This window comes from Oncorhynchus masou, chromosome 15 (genome assembly GCF_036934945.1).
Source record: "Oncorhynchus masou masou isolate Uvic2021 chromosome 15, UVic_Omas_1.1, whole genome shotgun sequence".
Taxonomy (NCBI): domain Eukaryota; kingdom Metazoa; phylum Chordata; class Actinopteri; order Salmoniformes; family Salmonidae; genus Oncorhynchus; species Oncorhynchus masou.
The window spans coordinates 68,196,466-68,222,845 of NC_088226.1; the positions used below are offsets into that span (position 1 = coordinate 68,196,466).

The window sequence follows — 26,380 nt, forward strand, 5'->3', positions numbered from 1 at the left end:
ATGTCCTAACCGATTTGCCAAATCTATAGTTTGTTAACAAGAAATTTGTGGAGTGGTTGAAAAACGAGTTTAAATGACTCCAACCTAAGTGTATGTAAACTTCCGACTTCAACTGTATATATAATCTCAAGAAGCAGCCCCTGCATAGAGGCACATTTCCAGTAAAATACACTGTGGGACTATTCCAACGTCCTCCATCATCCAACCCTGTGAGCAACAGACACAATTCTGGAGACACTGCAAGACTAGTTATCTTTTAATCGTGTGTCTTCAATACGTGGCCGGATACATGGTACCAGCAGAGGGTTTCGACACGCTACCACAGACACAAAGTCCAAATGTACTATATTGTGAAAATGCATATAAACAAAAATGTAATTTCTGGTCTTAATTTAAGGTTAGGGTTGGGCATAAGGTTGGCAGTGTGGTTAGGTTTAAAATCACATTTTAAGAAGAACAATTATAGAAATGGGCGGGGTTTATGACTTTGTAGATGTGGCAACTAGTGATGACCCCAGCAGAGAGGAAGAGGCAAAGCGAGAGGATTTACTCAGCCCAAAATCTGTCAGCGTGAGATATGTTCTTGTTTTACCTTAGTGGAGATAAGCCTTTTTTCTATTGAGATCTATAAGAGTTTCGAATACCGTAAGGTTTAATTGATCAAATAGAAGTTTCGCAATGTTTAGTCTGTTAAAATGTACTGATATAATTGGAGGCACGTGGAATTCTGACACTTTGAGAAAAACGACTTGGTTTTGCCTGTTGTTCACACGCGTATCTGCCCTCTCATCGGCTAGAATTGTCCCAGCTGTTCGCGCCTGCCTTCGATCACTGAGCACATTTCCATTGTTAGAGCGGTCACTCAGCTATCTTGTCAATATATTACATTATCTTCGTTACTAGTCGAACCAGCAGTTGGTAACGGGCTCACTCAGGTAGGTTTATAAAGCAATACGTTTTTAATATCTCATCTAGTTATTACAAGTTGACAAGTACATAAAGACGTTTTAGTATTGTTTGTGAGCCAGATGTATTGCTCTCTGTCGGATATGCTAATTCATTTATGCTAAGCTAACGTTAGCTACCCACCAGCTTCATTTAACGTTAGTTAATTTATCTTTCATCTTTATGACTGACCCACGTTTTTTTAAGATAGGGTAAGCTACGTTTGTAAAGTAGCATTGTGTCTCTTTAAACGAAGTGTATTAATTATTTAACATTGTCATAATGAACCAACAGGTTTTGTTGACATATGGCACAACTATGTAAACATTATTAGCTAACTAGCTATAGCCTGTGGCTGGCTACACATCCAATTTGCGCTCAGCCTTTGGTGGTAAATATTACGTTAGTTAACTAGGTTAATGCCTTTCTGTATGCTTTTCTTAACCAATTCTAATTAGAAAGGTCCAGCCACATCTCTATGTAAATCTGATAGTGGTCCCTCCACATTTGAATGGTTTTACACAGTAGCAGTTCTCGCACAATCAATATTCTGTTTATACGTGTCTATTATTAGCTGTCAGTGATGTCCGTGTACACCTGCGACGCGTCTCTTATCTCCATTGTCTACAGTGTTGGAAATGCAGCCGCCACTCCCACCAGATGAAGTCAGGGAGCTGGTGTGTTCCTGTCTTCACAGGGACCCAGTAGCTGCTGACCTGAGATGCAGCCTGTTTGTTGCTGCTGCTCAGAGCTACAAGAGGGACTCACTGCTCAGACCCTACCCCCCCAGATACATCAGAGACACTGACACCAAGGAGTTTGATGAGTTGGTGAGGAGTTAGACAGGACAGGAAACACTGATATTTTCTCATATCAAAATATATATTTTTTGACTTATAATTTAAACCTACAGATGCAGCCTTTCTGCTAGAATTCTAACACATTATTCAGCGTCACTGTGTACCACAACTGTCCAGTTGGTGATGCAATGTACTGTAATCAGTACTGTACTGTGTTGCTGTAGCCGGCTCTCCTAGGTTATAGACTCCTTGTGTTCCTCCCAGCTGTCAGATGTGAGCAGTTTGCCTGGTGTGAGGGAGCTGGTGAGATTGAGACCTGGCAAAGCTGACCATCATCTGGCCCTCACACACTGGGTTCTCTTCTCCAAAAGCTTCGCTGTGAAGACACTACAGAAAGACGAGGTAAAGTCAATAACATGATCACCTCACTATCAACATTCTCAGATTATTGGATGTTCCTGTCAGCTCAGCATTACCATCTTATAACCTACAACAAGCGTTCACGTCAAAGGGGTTTGGATCTCTTGGCGTAACTGCTCAGGTATTCTGCTGACAGTTGCTGGTTCCGGGTTTTAGTCCTGGCCAGGGCGGCCCTTGAATATCCTTGTTCCCTTTCTCCTCTCTGCTGCCCCTTCACCAGTATGTCAAGCTCTGTAACCTGACAGAGGCTGAGGGGATCTCTACGCCGGTCCCGGACTTTCTGTTTGAGCTAGAGTACTGCGACCAGATGAACGTTAAGTTTGAGAAGACGCGGGCGGGACGCGACCTCTTCTATGCATTCCACGGCAGCCGACTGGAGAACTTCCATTCTATCATCCACAACGGACTACACTGCCACCTCAACAAGGTCAGTGCAGAAATGTGGCAGTCCCACCAGGCCTGTCGTGGTGGAGATGATCTTTGGTTCCCAGTAGCCCTACTTGAGTATGGTTGATATGTTTACAGATAATTGTTATGTTGAGTCAATAGCCAATATTATCTATCTTTTGACTGACTGACTGTTGTGTTTGGTGATTTTATTTTGATTTTTTCCCCACAGACGTCATTGTTCGGAGAGGGCACCTACCTCACCAGTGACCTCAGCATGGCGGTCCTCTACAGTCCCCATGGCAACGGTTGGCGCGACAGCCTCCTGGGACCGTTGCTAAGCTGTGTCGCCATGTGTGAGGTCATTGACCACCCAGATGTCAAGTGCCAGGTAAAGAGGAAAGGTAGGTTTGCACAACCTCTAGGATACTTCATAACAGATGAGTGGAGACCCAGTACAGGCAGAGGTGGATATGACTTTCCTCTGAGTCTGGTTCCTCTCAAGGTTTCCTCCTTCTAGGGAGGTTTTCTTCTGCTTGCTCTTAGGGGTTGAGGCCGGGTTACTGTAATGCACTTTTTTTATTTAAAAAAAAGAAAGGGCTTTTTGATTAATTTGATGGACAATGCTACAGAAATGTAAACAGCTACCTCCTAAACCCTGTCAATAATTATTTCCCTAAACCTGTTTCAGACTCGGAGACCATTGACCGGCAGCGATCCAGAGCCAGGAACAGTGAAGGAGGAGAGGTCCCTCAGAAATACTTTGTGGTCACCAACAATCAGCTTCTCCGAGTCAAATACCTGCTAGTGTACTCTCAGAGAAGACACCTGTCCAGGTTAGTACCTGCTAGTGTACTCTCAGAGAAGACACCTGTCCAGGTTAGTACCTGCCAGTGTACTCTCAGAGAAGACACCTGTCCAGGTTAGTACCTGCTAGTGTACTCTCAGAGAAGACACCTGTCCAGGTTAGTACCTGCTAGTGTACTCTCAGAGAAGACACCTGTCCAGGTTAGTACCTGCTAGTGTACTCTAGGAGAAGACACCTGTCCAGGTTAGTACCTACTAGTGTACTCTCAGAGAAGACACCTGTCCAGGTTAGTACCTACTAGTGTACTCTAGGAGAAGACACCTGTCCAGGTTAGTACCTACTAGTCTACTCTAGGAGAAGACACCTGTCCAGGTTAGTACCTGCTAGTGTACTCTAGGAGAAGACACCTGTCCAGGTTAGTACCTACTAGTGTACTCTAGGAGAAGACACCTGTCCAGGTTAGTACCTACTAGTGTACTCTAGGAGAAGACACCTGTCCAGGTAAGTCACCTGTATAGATGGAGCACTACTGTTAAAGTCCAACACCTATTTGACAAACTGCTAACTGGATGCACAAATGCGGTCAAATATATTGGCACCTTGCTCTTAAAAATCGAGCAGAATGTTCTGTTTTTTCTTTTCAAAATTGGTTCAATGTTACCTGCAATTTACCACATGTGAGATGATAAATTACACAGTAAACAAGAATCATTGCCTCCAATGAAATGTATTTGAATTTAGAATAATTTAGTTGATTTTTACTTCAATTTCACTTTAGATTATTGTTTTGTTCCTGTGCATTTGTAAATCAAACAAATACATTTTTTCAACTTCAAGTGATATGATAAGAAATAGAGAATGCGTATATATTTTACCATCTGTGTTATATTTGCTGCCCTCTAGTGGTGTCTTGGTGTGTTGCCAGTACATTGGGAAAAGGATGAACTTTCCAGCTTGGCGTCAGCAGCCACTTCAGATTTTCATTGCCGTTCCAACTCCTATATGCGTTTACTTCTTCTGTAGTGCAGATGTAGTCTTTTGACTTGGTGTGATTTATTATTTTTATTTTTTGTGATGTTTCCAGACATTCCCAGGGCAGGTCGTGGCTGGTCAGACATCACTTTGCCATTATGATGAGTCTCTATCTGCTGCTACTCATCTTCATCGGTACCTTCAACTCCACCACATTCCTCTCCTTCTGGAACCGGTTCTTCCGGTGACGTCATGGTGCTTTTCCACTTCAGCCCAAGATGGTCCAGCCTGAGGCTTACTGTGGGCTTAAACCCTGGGGTTTTACTAGGGAAATAGTTTCCTTTCCTACCCTTGGGCTTGACCCGAAGGCACGAGCGTGAAACTCATTCCACGGAGTGTCGAGTGTCTGCAGGTTTTCGCGCCTCCCTTGTACTTGATTGATGAATTAAGGTCACTGATTAGTAAATAACTTCCCCTCAACTGGTTGTCTGGGACTTAATTGAAAAGAAAAACCAGCAGACACTAGAGCCTCCATGGAATGAGTTTGACACCACTGCACTTCAAACTTGGGAAGAGCAGTGTGTCAAGTTCAACAACCTGTGCAATTTCAACAGTTTCTTATGAGAAGGAATAGTTCATCTAGACATGGACCATTCTTCTCATTCATAGTGCCTTCCCTAACACAGACGGACCAGACCGGACGGACGGACAGCACAGGAGACGGACGGACGGACAGCACAGGAGACGGACGGACGGACAGCACAGGAGACGGACGGACGGACAGCACAGGAGACGGACGGACGGACAGCACAGGAGACGGACGGACGGACAGCACAGGAGACGGACGGACGGACAGCACAGGAGACGGACGGACGGACAGCACAGGAGACGGACCGGACGGACGGACAGCACAGGAGACGGACCGGACGGACGGACAGCACAGGAGACGGACCGGACGGACGGACAGCACAGGAGACGGACCGGACGGACGGACAGCACAGGAGACGGACCGGACGGACGGACAGCACAGGAGACGGACCGGACGGACGGACAGCACAGGAGACGGACGGACGGACAGCACAGGAGACGGACCGGACGGACGGACAGCACAGGAGACGGACCGGACGGACGGACAGCACAGGAGACGGACCGGACGGACAGCACAGGAGACGGACCGGACGGACAGCACAGGAGACGGACCAGACCGGACGGACGGACAGCACAGGAGACGGACCAGACCGGACGGACAGCACAGGAGACGGACCAGACCGGACGGACGGACAGCACAGGAGACGGACCGGACGGACAGCACAGGAGACGGACCAGACCGGATGGACAGCACAGGAGACGGACCAGACCGGACGGACGGACAGCACAGGAGACGGACGGACGGACAGCACAGGAGACGGACGGACGGACAGCACAGGAGACGGACCAGACCGGACGGACAGCACAGGAGACGGACGGACGGACAGCACAGGAGACGGACCAGACCGGACGGACGGACAGCACAGGAGACGGACGGACGGACAGCACAGGAGACGGACCAGACGGACGGACGGACAGCACAGGAGACGGACCGGACGGACGGACAGCACAGGAGACGGACGGACGGACAGCACAGGAGACGGACCGGACGGACGGACAGCACAGGAGACGGACCGGACGGACGGACAGCACAGGAGACGGACCGGACGGACGGACGGACGGACGGACAGCACAGGAGACGGACGGACGGACAGCACAGGAGACGGACCGGACGGACGGACGGACGGCACAGGACAAACACCTTAACACTGTTCCCATTTCATGTGTTTTCCATCTTACATCCCTTTGTATGTACATGGTTATCACTGCTATGGTTATAACACCCTCACATGCTGACAACATCGCCCGCGTCTCGTGAGCGAGCGTTGCAAAAATACGTGTACACATACATGTTATTCAATCATTGCATCCACACTGTTCACGCGTGTCAACGAGCGTCTTGCGACGACGGCCAGCGCTTTGTGACGCTTGACGTGCTGTAAGTCTCCTCTCCCATCCTCATTGGTTTTTAGGAGCATATACTCACATGGGTGATTGAAAGATGAACTGAGGTCCACTATCCACTCCAGTTGGTGGTGGTAAATGCACCTTAAAGTTGGTTGCCAACCTCCATATTTATTTCACCTTTATTTAACCAGGTAGGCAAGTTGAGAACAAGTTCTCATTTACGACACACAACAACACAGTTACACATGGAGTAAAACAAACATACAGTCAATAATACAGTAGAAAAATAAGTATATATACAATGTGAGCAAATGAGGTGAAATAAGGGAGGTAAAGGCAAAAAAAAGGCCATGGTGGAGAAGTAAATACAATATAGCAAGTAAAACACTGGAATGGTAGATTTGTAGTGGAAGTAAGTGCAAAGTAGAAATATAAATAATGGGGTGCAAAGGAGCAAAATAAATAAATACAGTAGGGGAAGAGGTAGTTTTTTGGGCTAAATTTATAGATGTGCTATGTACAGGTGCAGTAATCTAAAGTCTGAAGAAGAAGCCTGAAGGAGGAGAGATTACTAGTAACTAACTAGGTTTCCCCTTTTATCTGTGGATTAATTATCGGAGTAGAGGACTTTGGGCATTTCAGGTAAAATAACAACCCAAGGTTTATATCCCAGGACAAGCTAGCTAGCTAAATAGGACAAATTAGCTAGCAACAGCAAGCTAGCTAGCTAAATTGCCATATATGTTTAATGCTTTTTGACCTGGGTGGACAAAATCAACATGCGCGCGATGGCGGACGCACGCGGAGCGGTGTGGTCAGCACACAAGACAGTTTTCACATGAAGGAAACCACGCTTTGAGTAATTTCCTGTTGAAGGTAAACGTTATCATGGACTACTATGTAATATCGCTGAGTCTAGCCTTTTTAATCACTAACAAACAGGTTTTGAGGTCAATTTCAGTACATTGAAATGTCATATTTTCTTCATTAATATGTCATTTTACAGACTCTTTTATCCAATGCGACTGAGCCATGCATGCATATTTACGCATGGGTTATCCCGGGAATCAAACCCACTATTTTGGCGTAGCAAGCGCAACAGAGGACCATTGAAATGCATTGAAGAGAATAGGAATTTCAGTGTACTTCCTAAAATAACTGGAATTAAAATGGAATTGACCCTAACAAAAATAGAGCATTTGGAAAGTATTCAGACCTCTTAACTTTTCCCACATTTTTTGGGAAAAAGTACTCAGCCCCCCCAGTCTACACACACAATACCCCATAATGACAAAGCAATAACAGATTTATAGAAATATTTGCACATTTATAACATTTGTTAAAGTATTCAGACCCTTTACTCAGTACTTTGTTGAAGCATCTTTGGAAGCGATTACAGTCTTGGCTCCAATCAATTGAATTTACCGGAGGTGGACTCCAACTTGTAGAAACATCTCAAGGATGGTCAATGGAAACAGGATGCACCTGAGCTCAATTTTGAGTCTCAAAGCAAAGGTTCTGAATACTTATGTAAATAAGGTATTTCTGTTTTTTATTTTGAATACATTTGTAAAAATGTCTAAAACCCTGTTTTCACTTTGTCTTTATGGGGTATTGTGTAGATTGATTTAAAAAATAAAATATTTTTATACTTTTTAGAATAAGGCTGTAACGTAACAAAATGTGGAAAAAGTGAAGGGGTCTGAATACTTTCCGAATGCTCTGTATACAGTTAAATTGTGCTCAGTTTTAAAAAAAAATGTTTTTATTGTTGCACAACTACTTACATTTTGCCTGCATCTGCCTTACGCTTAGCGAATATAAAATACTGCTATGATTGTTGCTTTCATCAGTAATCACTGCTATATCAGTCTGCAATAGTGCACTTCTGGGTTGTGTTCATTAGGGCACACAGTAGCAAAACGTTTCGCAACAGAAACAAACGTGTTTCTTATTGGACAAGGAGTCCTGTCAATGTAGTCCTTGTATCTGTACGTCTTTGTGGTCAACGTCTTCGTTGATCTGTTGTTGTTTTTTACCTCATGACAAGTGAAGGACTTTCCCTGGTTGTTATTAAACGATTTGAGTTGGCTTATGCTTTGCTGTTGTCCTTTTTATAATAAAAAAAACACTTGAATTTGTCAAGAGGACCCTAATTCTTGAAGAGCTGTTATATATTCTTTATGCATCATTTAATTGTTTTATTGTTATAAGATATTCCCAAAACAATCATATCAAATAAAATGTGCTTTTGTATCACTTATGACATTTTAATTTCTTACAGTTGGATCTTAATTGTAACAAATACATTTGGGATTTTTATTTAAATGGTGGATTATAGCTCCAACATATATCAAGATTAGCTAGTAGGCTGTTTCTCATGAAATATCACATCTCAACAGCACTTTACAAACTATACAAGATTAGACAGAGCCAGTGTAGCTAGTAGACTGTTTCTCTTAAACCCAAAGGATTTGAGGTTGGGAGTATTCAGATGTTTCTATGTATAAAAAAAAAAGTGAAAAGAATTGTAGATACTCTTGGTGTAGATACTGTTTGTGACTGTGGCCTGTAAATAAAAACTTACTGGTTTGTTGGATGATCCACTCCTTGCCAAAAGTATATGGACACCTGCTTGTTGAACATCTCATTCTAAAATCATGGGCATTAACATGGAGTTGGTCCCCCCTTTGCTATAACAGCCTCCACTCTACTGGGAAACATTGCTTGTTGGAACATTGCTACAGGTACGTGCTTCCATTCAGCGACAAGAGCATTCGTGAGGTCGGGCACTGATGTTGGGTGATTAGGCCTGGTTCACAGGCGGCGTTCCAATTCATCCCAAAGGGTTGAGGTCAGGGCTCTGCAGTACAGTCAAGTTCTTCCACACCGATCTCAACAAATCATTTCTGTATGGGCCTCGCTTTGTGTACAGGGGTGTTATCATTCTGAAACAGGAAAGGACCTTCCCCAAACTGTTGCCACAAAGTTGGAAGCACAAAATCTTCATTGTATACTGTAGCGTTGATTTCCCTTCACTGGAACTAAGGGGCCTGAACCATGAAAAACAGCCCCATATCATTATTCCTCCACCAAACTTTACAGTTGGCATTATGCATTCAGGCAGGCAGTGTTTTCCTGGCATCCGCCAAACCCAGATTTGTCTGTCAGACTGCCAGAGGGTGAAGTGTGATTCATCACTCCAGAGAATATGTTTCCACTGCTCCAGAGTGGCGACGAGCTTTACACCACCACAGCCGACGCTTGGCATTGCACATGATGATCTTAGGCTTGTGTGCGGCTGCTTGGCCATGGAAACACATTTCATGAAGCTCCCAACGAACAGTTATTGTGCTGACGTTGCTTCCAGAGGCAGTTTGGAACTCGGTAGTGACAGTTGCAAACGAGGAAACCGGTCCCGTTCTGTGAGCGTGTGTGGCCTACCACTTTGCGGCTGAACCGTTGTTGCTCCTAGATGTTTCCACTTCACAATAACAGCACTTACAGTTGACTGGCGCAGCTCAAGCGTGGCAGAAATCTTACGAACTGACTTGTTAAAAATGGTGGCATCCTTTGACTCTGCCACATTGAAAGTCACTGAGTCCTTCAGTAAGGCCATTCTTCTGCCAATGTTTGTCTATGGAGATTGCATGGCTGTGTGCTCGATTTTATACACCTGTCAGCAACGGGTGTGGTTGAAATAGCCGAATACACTCATTCTAATGGGCTGTCCACATACTTTTGTATATATAGTGTACATCTATAGGTGTAGACAGAGAGTAGAATGTGGATGTTATCCTGTGGAGAGATGAGAAGAACCAGAAAAGCATTCGAAACACTTGTTTGTTGTATAACTTCTTATTGGTCTGTGTGTTCCTCCATATTGTAACTTTATCATGCTGCCTGTCCGTGGGAATGTTTTATGACAGCTGGATCCCTGAAGGTCCATTCTTATCTGTGTTTATTATCAGTGGACAACAGGACCAATACACGGGCTTGATAACAGTGGCGGCTAGCTTTGTTCACCGAGGAGTCTGCCATACACAAGCTATTATGTAAATATATCACTGCCTGTTCTGTCCCTGTCAATGTTCTTGGATATGAGCTATTGGATAGAAGAAGAAACACTAGTTTAGTCAGTGAGGATGTATTGATGTTAATGAACATGCTTTTGAATCGTAGTAATATGGAAATATGTTGTGCAATCTTGTATCAATAGTTTACTTACAAACTGAAAACATTTAGTAAAGGGTTGGTTTGCAAAATAATTTATAGCTTAGCATTTTATGACTTTAAATAATGATATTTCTCAACTGATATTTTAATCAATAAATACAGTATGTTCCCTCGGACCAGATTTATTAAACATTTGCATTAGAACAAAGTTGGTTCCAAGAAAGTTAATAGCTGAAAACTAATCTAACCACTAATCTGTCAGTTTTTTAATTTTTAATTTATCAAACTTGATGTACCTTTGTGCCCTACATTCCCTCTGGAAAATAACCTAAACATCCAAACTAGGTGTATAATATATATATATATATATATATATATTTTAATGCTTTCAGACTGTGTCCTACTTAACTGTGGTTTATCAGATTTCACAACGTTTTTATTAATTAATACCTTTTGGAATTAAAATTTTTGCGGAGAAGCAGCTGCCATCATCTTGATTTATTTGTTTTATCGCCGTCCTTGAATTTGATTGTGTGTGGTCTTTTAGAAACCTGTGATTGTAACTGAGATATTAAAAATGTCTGTGGAATGACTGATTACTCGGCTGCTCAATGAAGACCTACTTCTCACAAAAATGACCACCTGTACTTGTGACTTCGTGTTTTTTTTTCTCCCTTTCCTAATGACTATTTCTTCACCAGAAGCCACTTTATATAAGCCAGACAGACATCTGAAGGACGTTCAGAGAACAAACAGCCTATTGTTGGGCCAGGCAGTATTCCTGTCTTCTACTGACTTTGTTATTGTAGGCTCATAAAGACGGTTATTCAGTAACCTCTATGCAGGTGTACAGTGCGTTCAGAAAGTGTTCACACCCCATGATTTTTTCCCACATTTTCTGTTACAGCCTGATTTATATATATATTTTTGTTGTCACTGACCTACACTCAATACCCAATAATGTCAAAGTGGAATTATGTTTTTACACTTTTTTTTTTACAAATGTATTAAAAATGAAAAGCTGAAACGTCTTGATGTCAATAAGTATTCAACCCCTTTGTTATGGCAAACCTAAATAAGTTCAGGAGTAAACATTTGCTAAACAAGTCACATAATAGGTTGCATGGACTCACCCTGTGTGCAATAATAGTGCTGGTTGCATCATAGTGCTGGCTGCATCATAGTTGTGGCTGCATCATAGTGGTGGCTGCATCATAGTGCTGGCTGCATCATAGTGCTGGTTGCATCATAGTGCTGGCTGCATCATAGTGCTGGTTGCATCATAGTTGTGGCTGCATCATAGTGCTGGCTGCATCATAGTGCTGGTTGCATCATAGTGCTGGCTGCATCATAGTGGTGGCTGCATCATAGTGCTGGCTGAATCATAGTGCTGGTTGCATCATAGTGGTGGCTGCATCATAGTGGTGGCTGCATCATAGTGCTGGCTGCATCATAGTGCTGGCTGCATCATAGTGCTGGTTGCATCATAGTGCTGGCTGCATCATAGTGCTGGCTGCATCATAGTGCTGGTTGCATCATAGTGGTGGCTGCATCATAGTGGTGGCTGCATCATAGTGCTGGCTGCATCATAGTGCTGGCTGCATCATAGTGCTGGCTGAATCATAGTGCTGGTTGCATCATAGTGGTGGCTGCATCATAGTGGTGGTTGCATCATAGTGGTGGCTGAATCATAGTGCTGGCTGCATCATAGTGGTGGCTGCATCATAGTGGTGGCTGCATCATAGTGGTGGTTGCATCATAGTGGTGGCTGAATCATAGTGCTGGTTGCATCATAGTGGTGGCTGAATCATAGTGCTGGTTGCATCATAGTGGTGGCTGCATCATAGTGGTGGTTGCATCATAGTGGTGGCTGCATCATAGTGGTGGTTGCATCATAGTGGTGGCTGAATCATAGTGCTGGCTGCATCATAGTGGTGGCTGCATCATAGTGCTGGTTGCATCATAGTGGTGGCTGCATCATAGTGCTGGCTGCATCATAGTGCTGGCTGCATCATAGTGGTGGTTGCATCATAGTGCTGGCTGCATCATAGTGCTGGTTGCATCATAGTGGTGGCTGCATCATAGTGGTGGTTGCATCATAGTGCTGGCTGCATCATAGTGCTGGTTGCATCATAGTGGTGGCTGCATCACAGTGCTGGCTGCATCATAGTGGTGGCTGCATCATAGTGGTGGTTGCATCATAGTGCTGGCTGCATCATAGTGCTGGTTGCATCATAGTGCTGGCTGCATCATAGTGGTGGCTGCATCATAGTGCTGGCTGAATCATAGTGCTGGTTGCATCATAGTGCTGGTTGCATCATAGTGCTGGCTGCATCATAGTGGTGGCTGCATCATAGTGCTGGCTGAATCATAGTGCTGGCTGCATCATAGTGCTGGTTGCATCATAGTGGTGGCTGCATCATAGTGCTGGTTGCATCATAGTGCTGGCTGCATCATAGTGGTGGCTGCATCATAGTGGTGGCTGCATCATAGTGCTGGTTGCATCATAGTGGTGGCTGCATCATAGTGCTGGTTGCATCATAGTGCTGGTTGCATCATAGTGCTGGCTGCATCATAGTGGTGGCTGCATCATAGTGCTGGCTGCATCATAGTGCTGGCTGAATCATAGTGCTGGTTGCATCATAGTGGTGGCTGCATCATAGTGGTGGTTGCATCATAGTGGTGGCTGAATCATAGTGCTGGCTGCATCATAGTGGTGGCTGCATCATAGTGCTGGTTGCATCATAGTGGTGGCTGCATCATAGTGCTGGCTGCATCATAGTGCTGGCTGCATCATAGTGGTGGTTGCATCATAGTGCTGGCTGCATCATAGTGCTGGCTGCATCATAGTGCTGGTTGCATCATAGTGGTGGCTGCATCATAGTGGTGGCTGCATCATAGTGCTGGCTGCATCATAGTGCTGGCTGCATCATAGTGCTGGCTGAATCATAGTGCTGGTTGCATCATAGTGGTGGCTGCATCATAGTGGTGGTTGCATCATAGTGGTGGCTGAATCATAGTGCTGGCTGCATCATAGTGGTGGCTGCATCATAGTGGTGGCTGCATCATAGTGGTGGTTGCATCATAGTGGTGGCTGAATCATAGTGCTGGTTGCATCATAGTGGTGGCTGAATCATAGTGCTGGTTGCATCATAGTGGTGGCTGCATCATAGTGGTGGTTGCATCATAGTGGTGGCTGCATCATAGTGGTGGTTGCATCATAGTGGTGGCTGAATCATAGTGCTGGCTGCATCATAGTGGTGGCTGCATCATAGTGCTGGTTGCATCATAGTGGTGGCTGCATCATAGTGCTGGCTGCATCATAGTGCTGGCTGCATCATAGTGGTGGTTGCATCATAGTGCTGGCTGCATCATAGTGCTGGTTGCATCATAGTGGTGGCTGCATCATAGTGGTGGTTGCATCATAGTGCTGGCTGCATCATAGTGCTGGTTGCATCATAGTGGTGGCTGCATCACAGTGCTGGCTGCATCATAGTGGTGGCTGCATCATAGTGGTGGTTGCATCATAGTGCTGGCTGCATCATAGTGCTGGTTGCATCATAGTGCTGGCTGCATCATAGTGGTGGCTGCATCATAGTGCTGGCTGAATCATAGTGCTGGTTGCATCATAGTGCTGGTTGCATCATAGTGCTGGCTGCATCATAGTGGTGGCTGCATCATAGTGCTGGCTGAATCATAGTGCTGGCTGCATCATAGTGCTGGTTGCATCATAGTGGTGGCTGCATCATAGTGCTGGTTGCATCATAGTGCTGGCTGCATCATAGTGGTGGCTGCATCATAGTGGTGGCTGCATCATAGTGCTGGTTGCATCATAGTGGTGGCTGCATCATAGTGCTGGTTGCATCATAGTGCTGGTTGCATCATAGTGCTGGCTGCATCATAGTGGTGGCTGCATCATAGTGCTGGCTGCATCATAGTGCTGGCTGAATCATAGTGCTGGTTGCATCATAGTGGTGGCTGCATCATAGTGGTGGTTGCATCATAGTGGTGGCTGAATCATAGTGCTGGCTGCATCATAGTGGTGGCTGCATCATAGTGCTGGTTGCATCATAGTGGTGGCTGCATCATAGTGCTGGCTGCATCATAGTGCTGGCTGCATCATAGTGGTGGTTGCATCATAGTGCTGGCTGCATCATAGTGCTGGTTGCATCATAGTGGTGGCTGCATCATAGTGGTGGTTGCATCATAGTGCTGGCTGCATCATAGTGCTGGTTGCATCATAGTGGTGGCTGCATCACAGTGCTGGCTGCATCATAGTGGTGGCTGCATCATAGTGGTGGTTGCATCATAGTGCTGGCTGCATCATAGTGCTGGTTGCATCATAGTGCTGGCTGCATCATAGTGGTGGCTGCATCATAGTGCTGGCTGAATCATAGTGCTGGTTGCATCATAGTGCTGGCTGCATCATAGTGGTGGCTGCATCATAGTGCTGGCTGAATCATAGTGCTGGTTGCATCATAGTGCTGGTTGCATCATAGTGCTGGCTGCATCATAGTGGTGGCTGCATCATAGTGCTGGCTGAATCATAGTGCTGGCTGCATCATAGTGCTGGTTGCATCATAGTGGTGGCTGCATCATAGTGCTGGTTGCATCATAGTGCTGGCTGCATCATAGTGGTGGCTGCATCATAGTGCTGGCTGCATCATAGTGGTGGCTGCATCATAGTGCTGGTTGCATCATAGTGGTGGCTGCATCATAGTGCTGGTTGCATCATAGTGCTGGCTGCATCATAGTGGTGGCTGCATCATAGTGGTGGCTGCATCATAGTGCTGGTTGCATCATAGTGGTGGCTGCATCATAGTGGTGGCTGCATCATAGTGCTGGCTGCATCATAGTGCTGGTTGCATCATAGTGCTGGCTGCATCATAGTGGTGGCTGCATCATAGTGGTGGCTGCATCATAGTGCTGGCTGAATCATAGTGGTGGCTGCATCATAGTGGTGGCTGCATCATAGTGCTGGCTGCATCATAGTGCTGGTTGCATCATAGTGGTGGCTGCATCACAGTGCTGGTTGCATCATAGTGCTGGCTGCATCATAGTGGTGGTTGCATCATAGTGTGGCTGCATCATAGTGCTGGTTGCATCATAGTGGTGGCTGCATCATAGTGCTGGCTGCATCATAGTGGTGGTTGAATCATAGTGGTGGCTGCATCATAGTGGTGGCTGCATCATAGTGGTGGCTGCATCATAGTGGTGGCTGCATCATAGTTGTGGCTGCATCATAGTGCTGGCTGCATCATAGTGGTGGTTGAATCATAGTGGTGGCTGCATCATAGTGGTGGCTGCATCATAGTGGTGGCTGCATCATAGTGGTGGCTGCATCATAGTTGTGGCTGCATCATAGTGCTGGCTGCATCATAGTGCTGGCTGCATCATAGTGGTGGTTGAATCATAGTGGTGGCTGCATCATAGTGGTGGCTGCATCATAGTGGTGGCTGCATCATAGTGCTGGTTGCATCATAGTGGTGGCTGCATCATAGTGCTGGCTGCATCATAGTGCTGGCTGCATCATAGTGCTGGCTGCATCATAGTGCTGGCTGCATCATAGTGCTGGTTGCATCACAGTGCTGGCTGCATCATAGTGGTGGCTGCATCATAGTGCTGGCTGCATCATAGTGCTGGCTGCATCATAGTGGTGGCTGCATCATAGTGCTGGCTGCATCATAGTGCTGGTTGCATCATAGTGCTGGCTGCATCATAGTGGTGGCTGCATCATAGTGCTGGCTGCATCATAGTGCTGGCTGCATCATAGTGCTGGCTGCATCATAGTGGTGGCTGCATCATAGTGGTGGCTGCATCATAGTGCTGGTTGCATCACAGTGCTGGCTGCATCATAGTGCTGGTTGCATCATCTTATAGGTATGCTTGTAATCATCAAGGACTGGGGAGTTTTTCAGGATAAAAAAGAAACGGAACTAAGCACAGGCAAAATCCTAGAAGAAAACCTACTTCATTCTGATTTCACCAGACACTTGGAGATGAATTCACCTTTCAGCAGTACAATAACCTCAAAAAAACAAGGCGAAATCTACACTGCCGTTGCTTAGCAAGAAGACAGTGAATGTTCCTGAGTGGCCGAGTGACATTTTTGACATACTTCTATTTGAAAATCTAGCAATGATCAACAACCAATTTGACAGAGCTTGAAGAATTTAAAAAAGAATAATGGGCAAATGTTGCACAATACTGGTGTAGAAAGCTCTTACTTACTCAGAAAGCCTCACAGCTTTTATTGCTGCCAAATGTGCTCTACAAAAAGTATTGACTCAGGGATGTGAACACTTAAGTAAATGAGATATTTCTGTTTTATTTTCAATAGATTTGCTAAAATGTTTCTTAGCTTTTTCATTATGGGGTGTTGTGTGTAGATGGGTGAGAATATATATAGATATTTTTTTTAATAAATTTGAATTCAGGTTATAACACAACAAAATGTGGAATATGTCAAGGGGGTATATGACTACTTTCTGAAGGCACTGTGTAAAACTTTGTCAGAGAGGATTAGAGTATTGCTCTGTCTAAATTCACTCCCTCAACCTTAACCTCATCGGTCTAAAATCGAGCATGTACTCAGAAAGATAGGATCAGATGTGTGTTGTTATTGTACCCCAAAAAGCTTTAACAATATGGATATTTGATGGATATAACATGGATATTTGATCCACTACATTATACAATTACGCGTGTTGGTATATGTAAAGACACGTTATAATCTACAAAAAAAACAACATTTTTATTCACAAAATTAAGTTATTCAAATAATGTATTTGAAAATAGCTGCCATTCCGTATCTGTAACACACTGTATCAGTGAACATTTTAGTCAGGAGTTTCTTCTCAAAGCATCAGTTTAGACATCCAGGCATCAAGCACACAAAATACCCCTCCGCATTACTCTGTTGAGAAAAGATATATACCATTCAAAAGGTGAAGAAATGTATTATTCCAAAGCAGATTGTGAATGTTCAATCTATTATAAGGAATGTAAAGCATTTACCACTGCTACCCTGGTGTAGATACCACCACGAGAAATTGCTATCATTTATGACGGGGCGGCAGGGTAGCCTAGTGGTTAGGTTGCAAGTTCAAACCACCGAGCTGACAAGGTACAAATCTGTCGTTCTGCCCCTGAACAGGCAGTTAACCCACTGTTCCTAGGCCGTCATTGAAAATAAGAATTTGTTCTTAACTGACTTGCCTGGTTGAATAAAGGAAAAATAAAATTAAAATAAATATCTGTCATACAGTTAGAATTCTGTTTAGGATTATTAGTCTGTTAGCAACTTGACACGCTGCAGCTCACCTGTAGGTTGTGGTGGCAGATGGGGTGGTGGTGGTGACGGTGGGGCTCGGCTAGGTGGTTGTGAACACACCTCCCAAAGCGGTGCAGGCAGGTGGGGTCTGAGGGGGCACAGGTCTGTGGGCAGGAGGCTGAGGATGGGGGTCTCAAGACCAGACAGCTGGAGCATGACGTGTGCTGGCAGGTACCATGACACTCCTGCTTCTCCAGGGACACTGACCTGCCGCAGGGAGAGACAGCAATTCATACAGCTTTTAAAGGGCATGAAAAGGCTAGAACATGGGAGGAGGCAAGTGATGAGAACTGAGAGGTAGAGTTGGGGGGGATCAATTCCGTTCCAATTCAGACAGATTTTCAGGCCAGAAAAACAGGTAGAAACTCTGAGGGGAGGGAGAGAGGGAATGGACTGCGGGTTTGGACTGAGATGTCCCAGTCCAGATATATTCACCCACCTGGCAGAGCACACCTCATTAGGATTGGCCTGGCAGTACTCCCAGGTGCATTCTGGGCGACAGGACTCCACATCCAGGGTCTCCAGCACTGCCAAGAAAAAAACTGCTTATGAGACAAAGGACGGTAAATGACCTAAACCATACAACCTAAACCATACATTACTATTCATGTCATATAACCTAAACCCTTTAACCTAAACTATACATACTATACCATACATACTATTCATGTCATACAACTTAAACCATACATTACTATTCATGTCATATTATCTAAACCATACATTACTATTCATGTCATATTATCTAAACCATACATTATTATTCATGTCATATAACCTAAACCATACATTACTATTCATGTCATATAACCTAAACCATATAACATAAACCATACATTACTATTCATGTCATATAACCTAAACCATATAACATAAACCATACATTACTATTCATGTCATATAACCTAAACCATACAACCTAAACCATACATTACTATTCATGTCATATAACATAAACCATACATTACTATTCATGTCATATTACCTAAACCATATAACATAAACCATACATTACTATTCATGTCATATTACCTAAAACATATAACATAAACCATACATTACTATTCATGTCATATAACCTAAACCATATAACATAATCATACATTACTATTCATGTCATATAACCTAAACCATACATTACTATTCATGTCATTATCTAAACCATACATTACTATTCATGTCATATAACATAAACCATACATTACTATTCATGTCATATTACCTAAACCATATAACATAAACCATACATTACTATTCATGTCATATTACCTAAAACATATAACATAAACCATACATTACTATTCATGTCATATAACCTAAACCATATAACATAATCATACATTACTATTCATGTCATATAACCTAAACCATACATTACTATTCATGTCATTATCTAAACCATACATTACTATTCATGTCATATAACATAAACCATACATTACTATTCATGTCATATAACATAAACCATACATTACTATTCATGTCATATTATCTAAACCATACATTACTATTCATGTCATATAACATAAACCATACATTACTATTCATGTCATATAATCTTAACCATACATTACTATTCATGTCATACAATTTAAACCATATAACCTTAACCATACATTACTATTCATGTAAAACTTGTAAAACTACTACTAGTAATAGTGTATAAAACAATGAAGGGGACCACTATGAGCATCCATCCTATATAGAGCTGTCTGTAGTGGTCAGATTTTGCTATCTCTCTGTGATGTCGGATATATTAAATAGGAGAATCTACAACAATTGAATCGTTAACTATACAGACAATAGTAACAGATAGGACCATAAATATCAGCATGAGATTAGACAACAGGTAGGACCATTAATTTCACCATACGTCTAGATAACAGGTGTAATTATGTGTTAACTGTTAACAGGAGAAAGTATCTTTGATTCACCGACACTATCGCATTTCACAGCTCGTAAATAAGAATAGCCTCGTTGGTGCCAATTTCTGGTGCGCACGTCTCCACAGCTCAATTGATTACATCTCAGGTATGGAATGTACGTCGTATCATTTAAAGATTCATTACACGTCAGGGACCATGGACGAGCAGCAGACCGTGATTCAGAAGCACAGTTGCAGCGCTTCTCATTCAAAACCAATGAGATTTTATCATGCGTCGTGTATAGTAAAGCAGGGGCGCAACTTTGTTTTTAGAAGTTTGTGGGACACATAAATATATATATTATTAATAATAATAATAATAATAATTATTATTATTATTTTTTTTATCCATCCAGTCGGATAAACACTCCAAATAGCCTACCCGACCAATCGGAGGCTTCCCCATGGTTCTAAAGCACACGGTTGCCTCGTTTTGTATCACATTCCAATTACAAAACTAGGGGGCAATCTAATGTCAGACATGTCCCCCCTTTCCCTGTCCCCAGTGAAAGTCGCACCCCTGTAGTAAAGTATTAGACTGCCTGCAGTTCTATCATCTGTGTGTATATATATATATATATATATAGATATATATATAGATATATATAGGTCCAGGGATATTCTCCTGCTTGATTTGGTGACAGTGCACTCTGCTCACAGTGAACATGGTTTTAGTGCTCAACCACTTATAGTGATCAAATTTTCCTGCACAGATGTGATCACCATAAGAGAAGTGCATTGAATAACATGGTGTTGTCCGTCAGTGTATCCTACCTGCTTTACAAATATATTTACGTTCCTCTACGTCTGGTATTCCCTCAGCAGCCGAGACAGACTCCTGGTAGACACACACCAGCCCCTCGTCACACTTGCCCAGGTAGTCCCAGGTCCCACCACAGCTCTCCCCAGCCGTCCTGGCACAAACTGGGCAGCAGCCACAGACACCAGTGGTCAGGCCGCCTTTACACTGGAGCTTCAGGGTCCGGCGGTGGATGCAGTGGATCCTCTCACAGGGCGGACAGTGGAGGGCCTGGAGGGTCTGGGACTGGGCCTCGGATCGGTGTGAGGTCTCTGACCCTGACACCCCCAGTGATACTGCTACTGCTACTACCAACAGCCACATCTGTGTATGACAATGACTGATGATCATTCTGGCGGTGTCGCGTATGAGGTGAGAGGACTTGGTGAGGATCTTTTATGCGGTCGTCATTGGCAACACCTAGGCCGTTTACAAGGCACCACCTCCAGTAGCAGCCAATGAATGGAGAGAGGGGGGCGGGGGGGTATTACAGTAAGGTTGCTGTGTGTAGTGAATGTGTGTGTGTAGTGTGTGGTGTAGTGTGTGTGTAGTGTGTGTGTAGTGTGTGTTATCCATCAACCCCCTTATCTTTACCATCTCCTTCGTTGTTGTTTGTTCATTCCAAATAAATCTTTCTTTCGCAGTGATTTTTGTAGTAGATTCGCTTGATCCAGGTCTGCTGTACAAGACTCTTACAAAGACCCTTTGTAATACAGGTCACATGACAACAACCAAATGGGGCAATTCAGTGGGATCAGATAGCCACCTTCTTACAAGGCCAAAAGGACAAGATTAGACATTGGCAGGTTATCTGAACAACCCTCTGTGCTTTCTAGAAGTCTGGAGGCCCCGTAATAAACGTCTAGCGAGTCGTGTGCCTTAAAACGAATATGTACACGACGTCTCTGAGGTCAGACCCTTGACCTGACCCTTGACCCTTGACCTGACCCTTGACCTGACATCAATCAACGGGCCGCTCTGCTGCAAGAATGATGAAATATCACAGCTGAGAACTATTATGGCAGAAACAAGTTAAAGGAAAAGTCTGATGTAGATGAAGTCTCTCACGTCAATGGAATTAAACGGTTTATTAACGTAATGTAGTTAGAAACTCGTTCGTCAGACTCTTCCCATTACGCTCTGTGCACAATTAGCAGATCAACCCACAAAATAACATTACAAATACAATTACACCTGAGGTAATGTAATGTTAACAATTAATTTCTTAAATTGGGGGCATGAAAAAAACAACAACACTTCAGTCTAAATCAATGCTCCTATGTCCAATACCAATCCAGAAAATAATGAATATTACAGTACAAATCAAAGTTTATTTGTCACGTGCGCCGAATACAACAGGTGTAGTAGACCTTACAGTGAAATGCTGAATACAACAGGTGTAGTAGACCTTACAGTGAAATGCCGAATACAACAGGTGTAGTAGACCTTACAGTGAAATGCTGAATACAACAGGTGTAGTAGACCTTACAGTGAAATGCTGAATACAACAGGTGTAGTAGACCTAACAGTGAAATGCTTAATACAACAGGTGTAGTAGACCTCACAGTGAAATGCCGAATACAACAGATGTAGTAGACCTTACAGTGCAATGCTGAATACAACTGGTGTAGTAGACCTTACAGTGAAATGCTGAATACAACAGGTGTAGTAGACCTAACAGTGAAATGCCGAATACAACAGGTGTAGTAGACCTCCCAGTGAAATGCCGAATACAACAGGTGTAGTAGACCTTACAGTGAAATGCTGAATACAACAGGTGTAGTAGACCTCACAGTGAAATGCCGAATACAACAGGTGTAGTAGACCTTACAGTGAAATGCTGAATACAACTGGTGTAGTAGACCTTACAGTGAAATGTTGAATACAACAGGTGTAGTAGACCTAACAGTGAAATGCCAAATACAACAGGTGTAGTAGACCTCACAGTGAAATGCCGAATACAACAGATGTAGTAGACCTTACAGTGAAATGCTGAATACAACTGGTGTAGTAGACCTCACAGTGAAATGCCGAATACAACAGGTGTAGTAGACCTTACAGTGAAATGCCGAATACAACTGGTGTAGTAGACCTTACAGTGAAATGCCGAATACAACAGGTGTAGTAGACCTAACAGTGAAATGCCGAATACAACAGGTGTAGTAGACCTAACAGTGAAATGCCGAATACAACAGGTGTAGTAGACCTCACAGTGAAATGCCGAATACAACAGGTGTAGTAGACCTTACAGTGAAATGCCGAATACAACAGGTGTAGTAGACCTCACAGTGAAATGCCGAATACAACAGGTGTAGTAGACTTTACAGTGAAATGCCGAATACAACAGGTGTAGTAGACCTCACAGTGAAATGCCGAATACAACAGGTGTAGTAGACCTTACAGTGAAATGCCGAATACAACAGGTGTATTAGACCTTACAGTGAAATGCCGAATACAACAGGTGTAGTAGACCTCACAGTGAAATGCCGAATACAACAGGTGTATTAGACCTTACAGTGAAATGCCGAATACAACAGGTGTAGTAGACCTCACAGTGAAATGCCGAATACAACAGGTGTATTAGACCTTACAGTGAAATGCTGAATACAACAGGTGTAGTAGACCTTACAGTGAAATGCTGACTACAACAGGTGTATTAGACCTTACAGTGAAATGCTGAATACAACAGGTGTATTAGACCTTACAGTGAAATGCTGAATACAACAGGTGTAGTAGACCTTACAGTGAAATGCCGAATACAACAGGTGTAGTAGACCTTACAGTGAAATGCTGAATACAACAGGAGTAGTAGACCTTACAGTGAAATGCCGAATACAACAGGTGTATTAGACCTTACAGTGAAATGCTGAATACAACAGGAGTAGTAGACCTTACAGTGAAATGCTGAATACAACAGGTGTATTAGACCTTACAGTGAAATGCTGAATACAACAGGTGTAGTAGACCTTACAGTGACATGCTGAATACAACAGGTGTAGTAGACCTTACAGTGAAATGCTGAATACAACAGGAGTAGTAGACCTTACAGTGAAATGCTGACTACAACAGGTGTAGTAGACCTCACAGTGACATGCTGAATACAACAGGAGTAGTAGACCTTACAGTGAAATGCTGAATACAACAGGAGTAGTAGACCTTACAGTGAAATGCTGACTACAACAGGTGTAGTAGACCTCACAGTGACATGCCGAATACAACAGGTGTATTAGACCTCACAGTGACATGCCGAATACAACAGGTGTATTAGACCTCACAGTGACATGCCGAATACAACAGGTGTATTAGACCTCACAGTGACATGCTGAATACAACAGGTGTATTAGACCTTACAGTGAAATGCTGAATACAACAGGTGTATTAGACCTTACAGTGAAATGCTGAATACAACAGGTGTATTAGACCTTACAGTGAAATGCTTACTTACAGCCTCTAACCAATAGTGCAAAAAAGGAGAACAATAGGTAGGTAAAGAAATAAAACAACAGCTAAAAGACGAGGCTATAAAAGTAGCGAGGCCACATACAGACACCGGTTAGTCGGGCTGATTGAGGTAGTATGTACATGTAGATATGGTTAAAGTGACTATGCATATATGATGAACAGAGAGTAGCAGTAGTGTAAAAGAGGGGTTGGCGGGTGGTGGGACACAATGCAGATAGCCAGGTTAGCCAATGTGCGGGAGCACTGGTTGGTCGGGCCAATTGAGATAGTATGTACATGGATATAAGATAAACAGAGAGTAGCAGCAGCGTAAAAGAGGGGTTGGGGGGGCACACAATGCAAATAAACCGGGTACCCATTTGATTACCTGTTCAGGAGTCTTATTGCTTGGGGGTAAAAACTGTTGAGAAGCCTTTTTGTCCTAGACTTGGCACTCCGGTACCACTTGCCATGCAGTAGTACAGAGAACAGTCTATGACTGGGGTGGCTGAGGTCTTTGACAATGTTTAGGGCCTTCCTCTGACACTGCCTGGTTTAGAGGTCCTGGATGGCAGGCAGCTTTGCCCCAGTGATGTACTGGGCCGTACGCACTACCCTCTGTAGTGCCTTGCGGTCAGAGGCAGAGCAATTGCCGTACCAGGCAGTGATGCAACCAGTCAGGATGCTCTCGGTGGTGCAGCTGTCAAACCTTTTGAGGATCTCAGGACCCATGCCAAATCTTTTTAGTTTCCTGGGGGAGAATAGGCTTTGTCGTGCCCTCTTCACGACTGTCTTGGTGTGTTTGGACCATTCTAGTTTGTTGTTGATGTGGACACCAAGGAACTTGAAGCTCTCAACCTGCTCCACTACAGCCTCGTCGATGAGAATGGGGGCGTGCTCGGTCCTCCTTTTCCTGTAGTCCACAATCATCTTCTTAGTCTTGGTTACGTTGAGGGATAGGTTGTTGTCCTGCACCACACAGCCAGGTCTCTGACCTCCTCCCTATAGGCTGTCTCGTCGTTGTCGGTGATCAGGCCTACCACTGTTGTGTTGTCTGCAAACATAATGATGGTGTTGGAGTCGTGCCTAGCCATGCAGTCTTGGGTGAACAGGGAGTACAAGAGGGGACTGAGCACGCACCCCTGGGGAGCGCCAGTGTTGAGGATCAGCGTGGCAGATGTGTTGCTACCTACCCTCACCACCTGGGGGCGGCCCGTCAGAAAGTCCAGGATCCAGTTGCAGAGGGAGGTGTTTAGTCCCAGGGTCCTTTGTTTAGTAGTGAGCTTTGAGGGCACTATGGTGTTGAACACTGAGCTGTAGCCAATGAATAGCATTCTCACATAAGTGTTCCTTTTGTCCAGGTGGGATAGGGCAGTGTGGAGTGCAATAGAAATTGTATCATCTGTGGATCTGTTTGGACGGTATACAAATTGGAGTGGGTCTAAGGTTTCTGGGATAATGGTGTTGATGTGAAAAATGTGGAGAAAGTCAAGGGGTCTGAATACTTTCCGAATGCACTGTAAGTACGCAAACATATTCCAGAGTGTGTACCCAAAATGTTCATAGCAATGTGGCTTTTCTCAAGTGATTTTATGCTCCAGGTCTTATTTGGACATTTTCTCCTGCAAATACAATTGTTGCATTTACACAGGCAGCCCAATTCTGATGTTTTCTCACCAAATTGGTCTTTTGACCAATCACATCAGATATTTTCACATCAAATCTGTTCCGATTGCTCAAAAGACCAATTAGTTAAAACAAATCAGAATTGGGCTGACGGTGTAAACGCAGTCGATGTGATCTCTACTCAAGGATAAATATAGTGGAATAAACAATGCTACCTTATATAATGTTACTTACCCTACATTATTCATCTCATATGCATACGTATATACTGTACTCTATATCATCGACTGCATCCTTATGTAATACATGTATCACTAGCCACTTTAACTATGCCACTTTGTTTACATATTCATCTCATATGTATATACTGTACTCGATACCATCTACTGTATCTTGCCTATGCTGCTCTGTACCATCACTCATTCATATATTTTTATGTACATATTCTTTATCCCCTTACACTGTGTATAAGACAGTAGTTTAGGAATTGTTAGTTAGATTACTTGTTGGTTATTACTGCATTGTCGGAAGTAGAAGCACAAGCATTTCGCTACACTCGCATTAACATCTGCTAACCATGTGTATGTGACAAATAAAATTTGATTTGATTTGATTGGAATATGGGATAAGCAAACTGACATTTGGAGACCTACATTCTTCACAATAAAAAAAAATGTAGCTCATATTATGGAACACCAGTAGCCATTAAAATACATATAATATTGAATGATACTGGAGACAAATATAGTCAATC

At 43.6% G+C, this 26,380-nt stretch overlaps 2 protein-coding genes across 2 annotated transcripts; one reads left to right on the plus strand and one right to left on the minus strand.

Moving 5' to 3' along the window:
• Nucleotides 1-556: 556 nt before the first annotated feature.
• Nucleotides 557-4,580, plus strand: LOC135556718 (protein mono-ADP-ribosyltransferase PARP16-like). The gene is made up of 7 exons (XM_064990120.1): nucleotides 557-935; nucleotides 1,576-1,775; nucleotides 2,010-2,147; nucleotides 2,386-2,592; nucleotides 2,785-2,956; nucleotides 3,244-3,388; nucleotides 4,445-4,580. The coding sequence occupies exons 2-7, from the start codon at nucleotides 1,584-1,586 to the stop codon at nucleotides 4,578-4,580; spliced, it is 990 nt and encodes a 329-aa protein (XP_064846192.1). The 5' UTR covers nucleotides 557-935; nucleotides 1,576-1,583.
• A 12,697-nt stretch (nucleotides 4,581-17,277) lies between these two features.
• On the minus strand, nucleotides 17,278-20,939 carry LOC135555167 (uncharacterized). The gene is made up of 4 exons (XM_064987515.1): nucleotides 20,535-20,939; nucleotides 18,276-18,363; nucleotides 17,827-18,043; nucleotides 17,278-17,419 (listed from the first exon to the last, which is right to left on the minus strand). Exons 1-4 carry the CDS (start codon nucleotides 20,908-20,910, stop codon nucleotides 17,369-17,371), a joined length of 732 nt encoding a protein of 243 aa, XP_064843587.1. The 5' UTR covers nucleotides 20,911-20,939; the 3' UTR covers nucleotides 17,278-17,368.
• Between the last annotated feature and the right edge of the window lie 5,441 nt (nucleotides 20,940-26,380).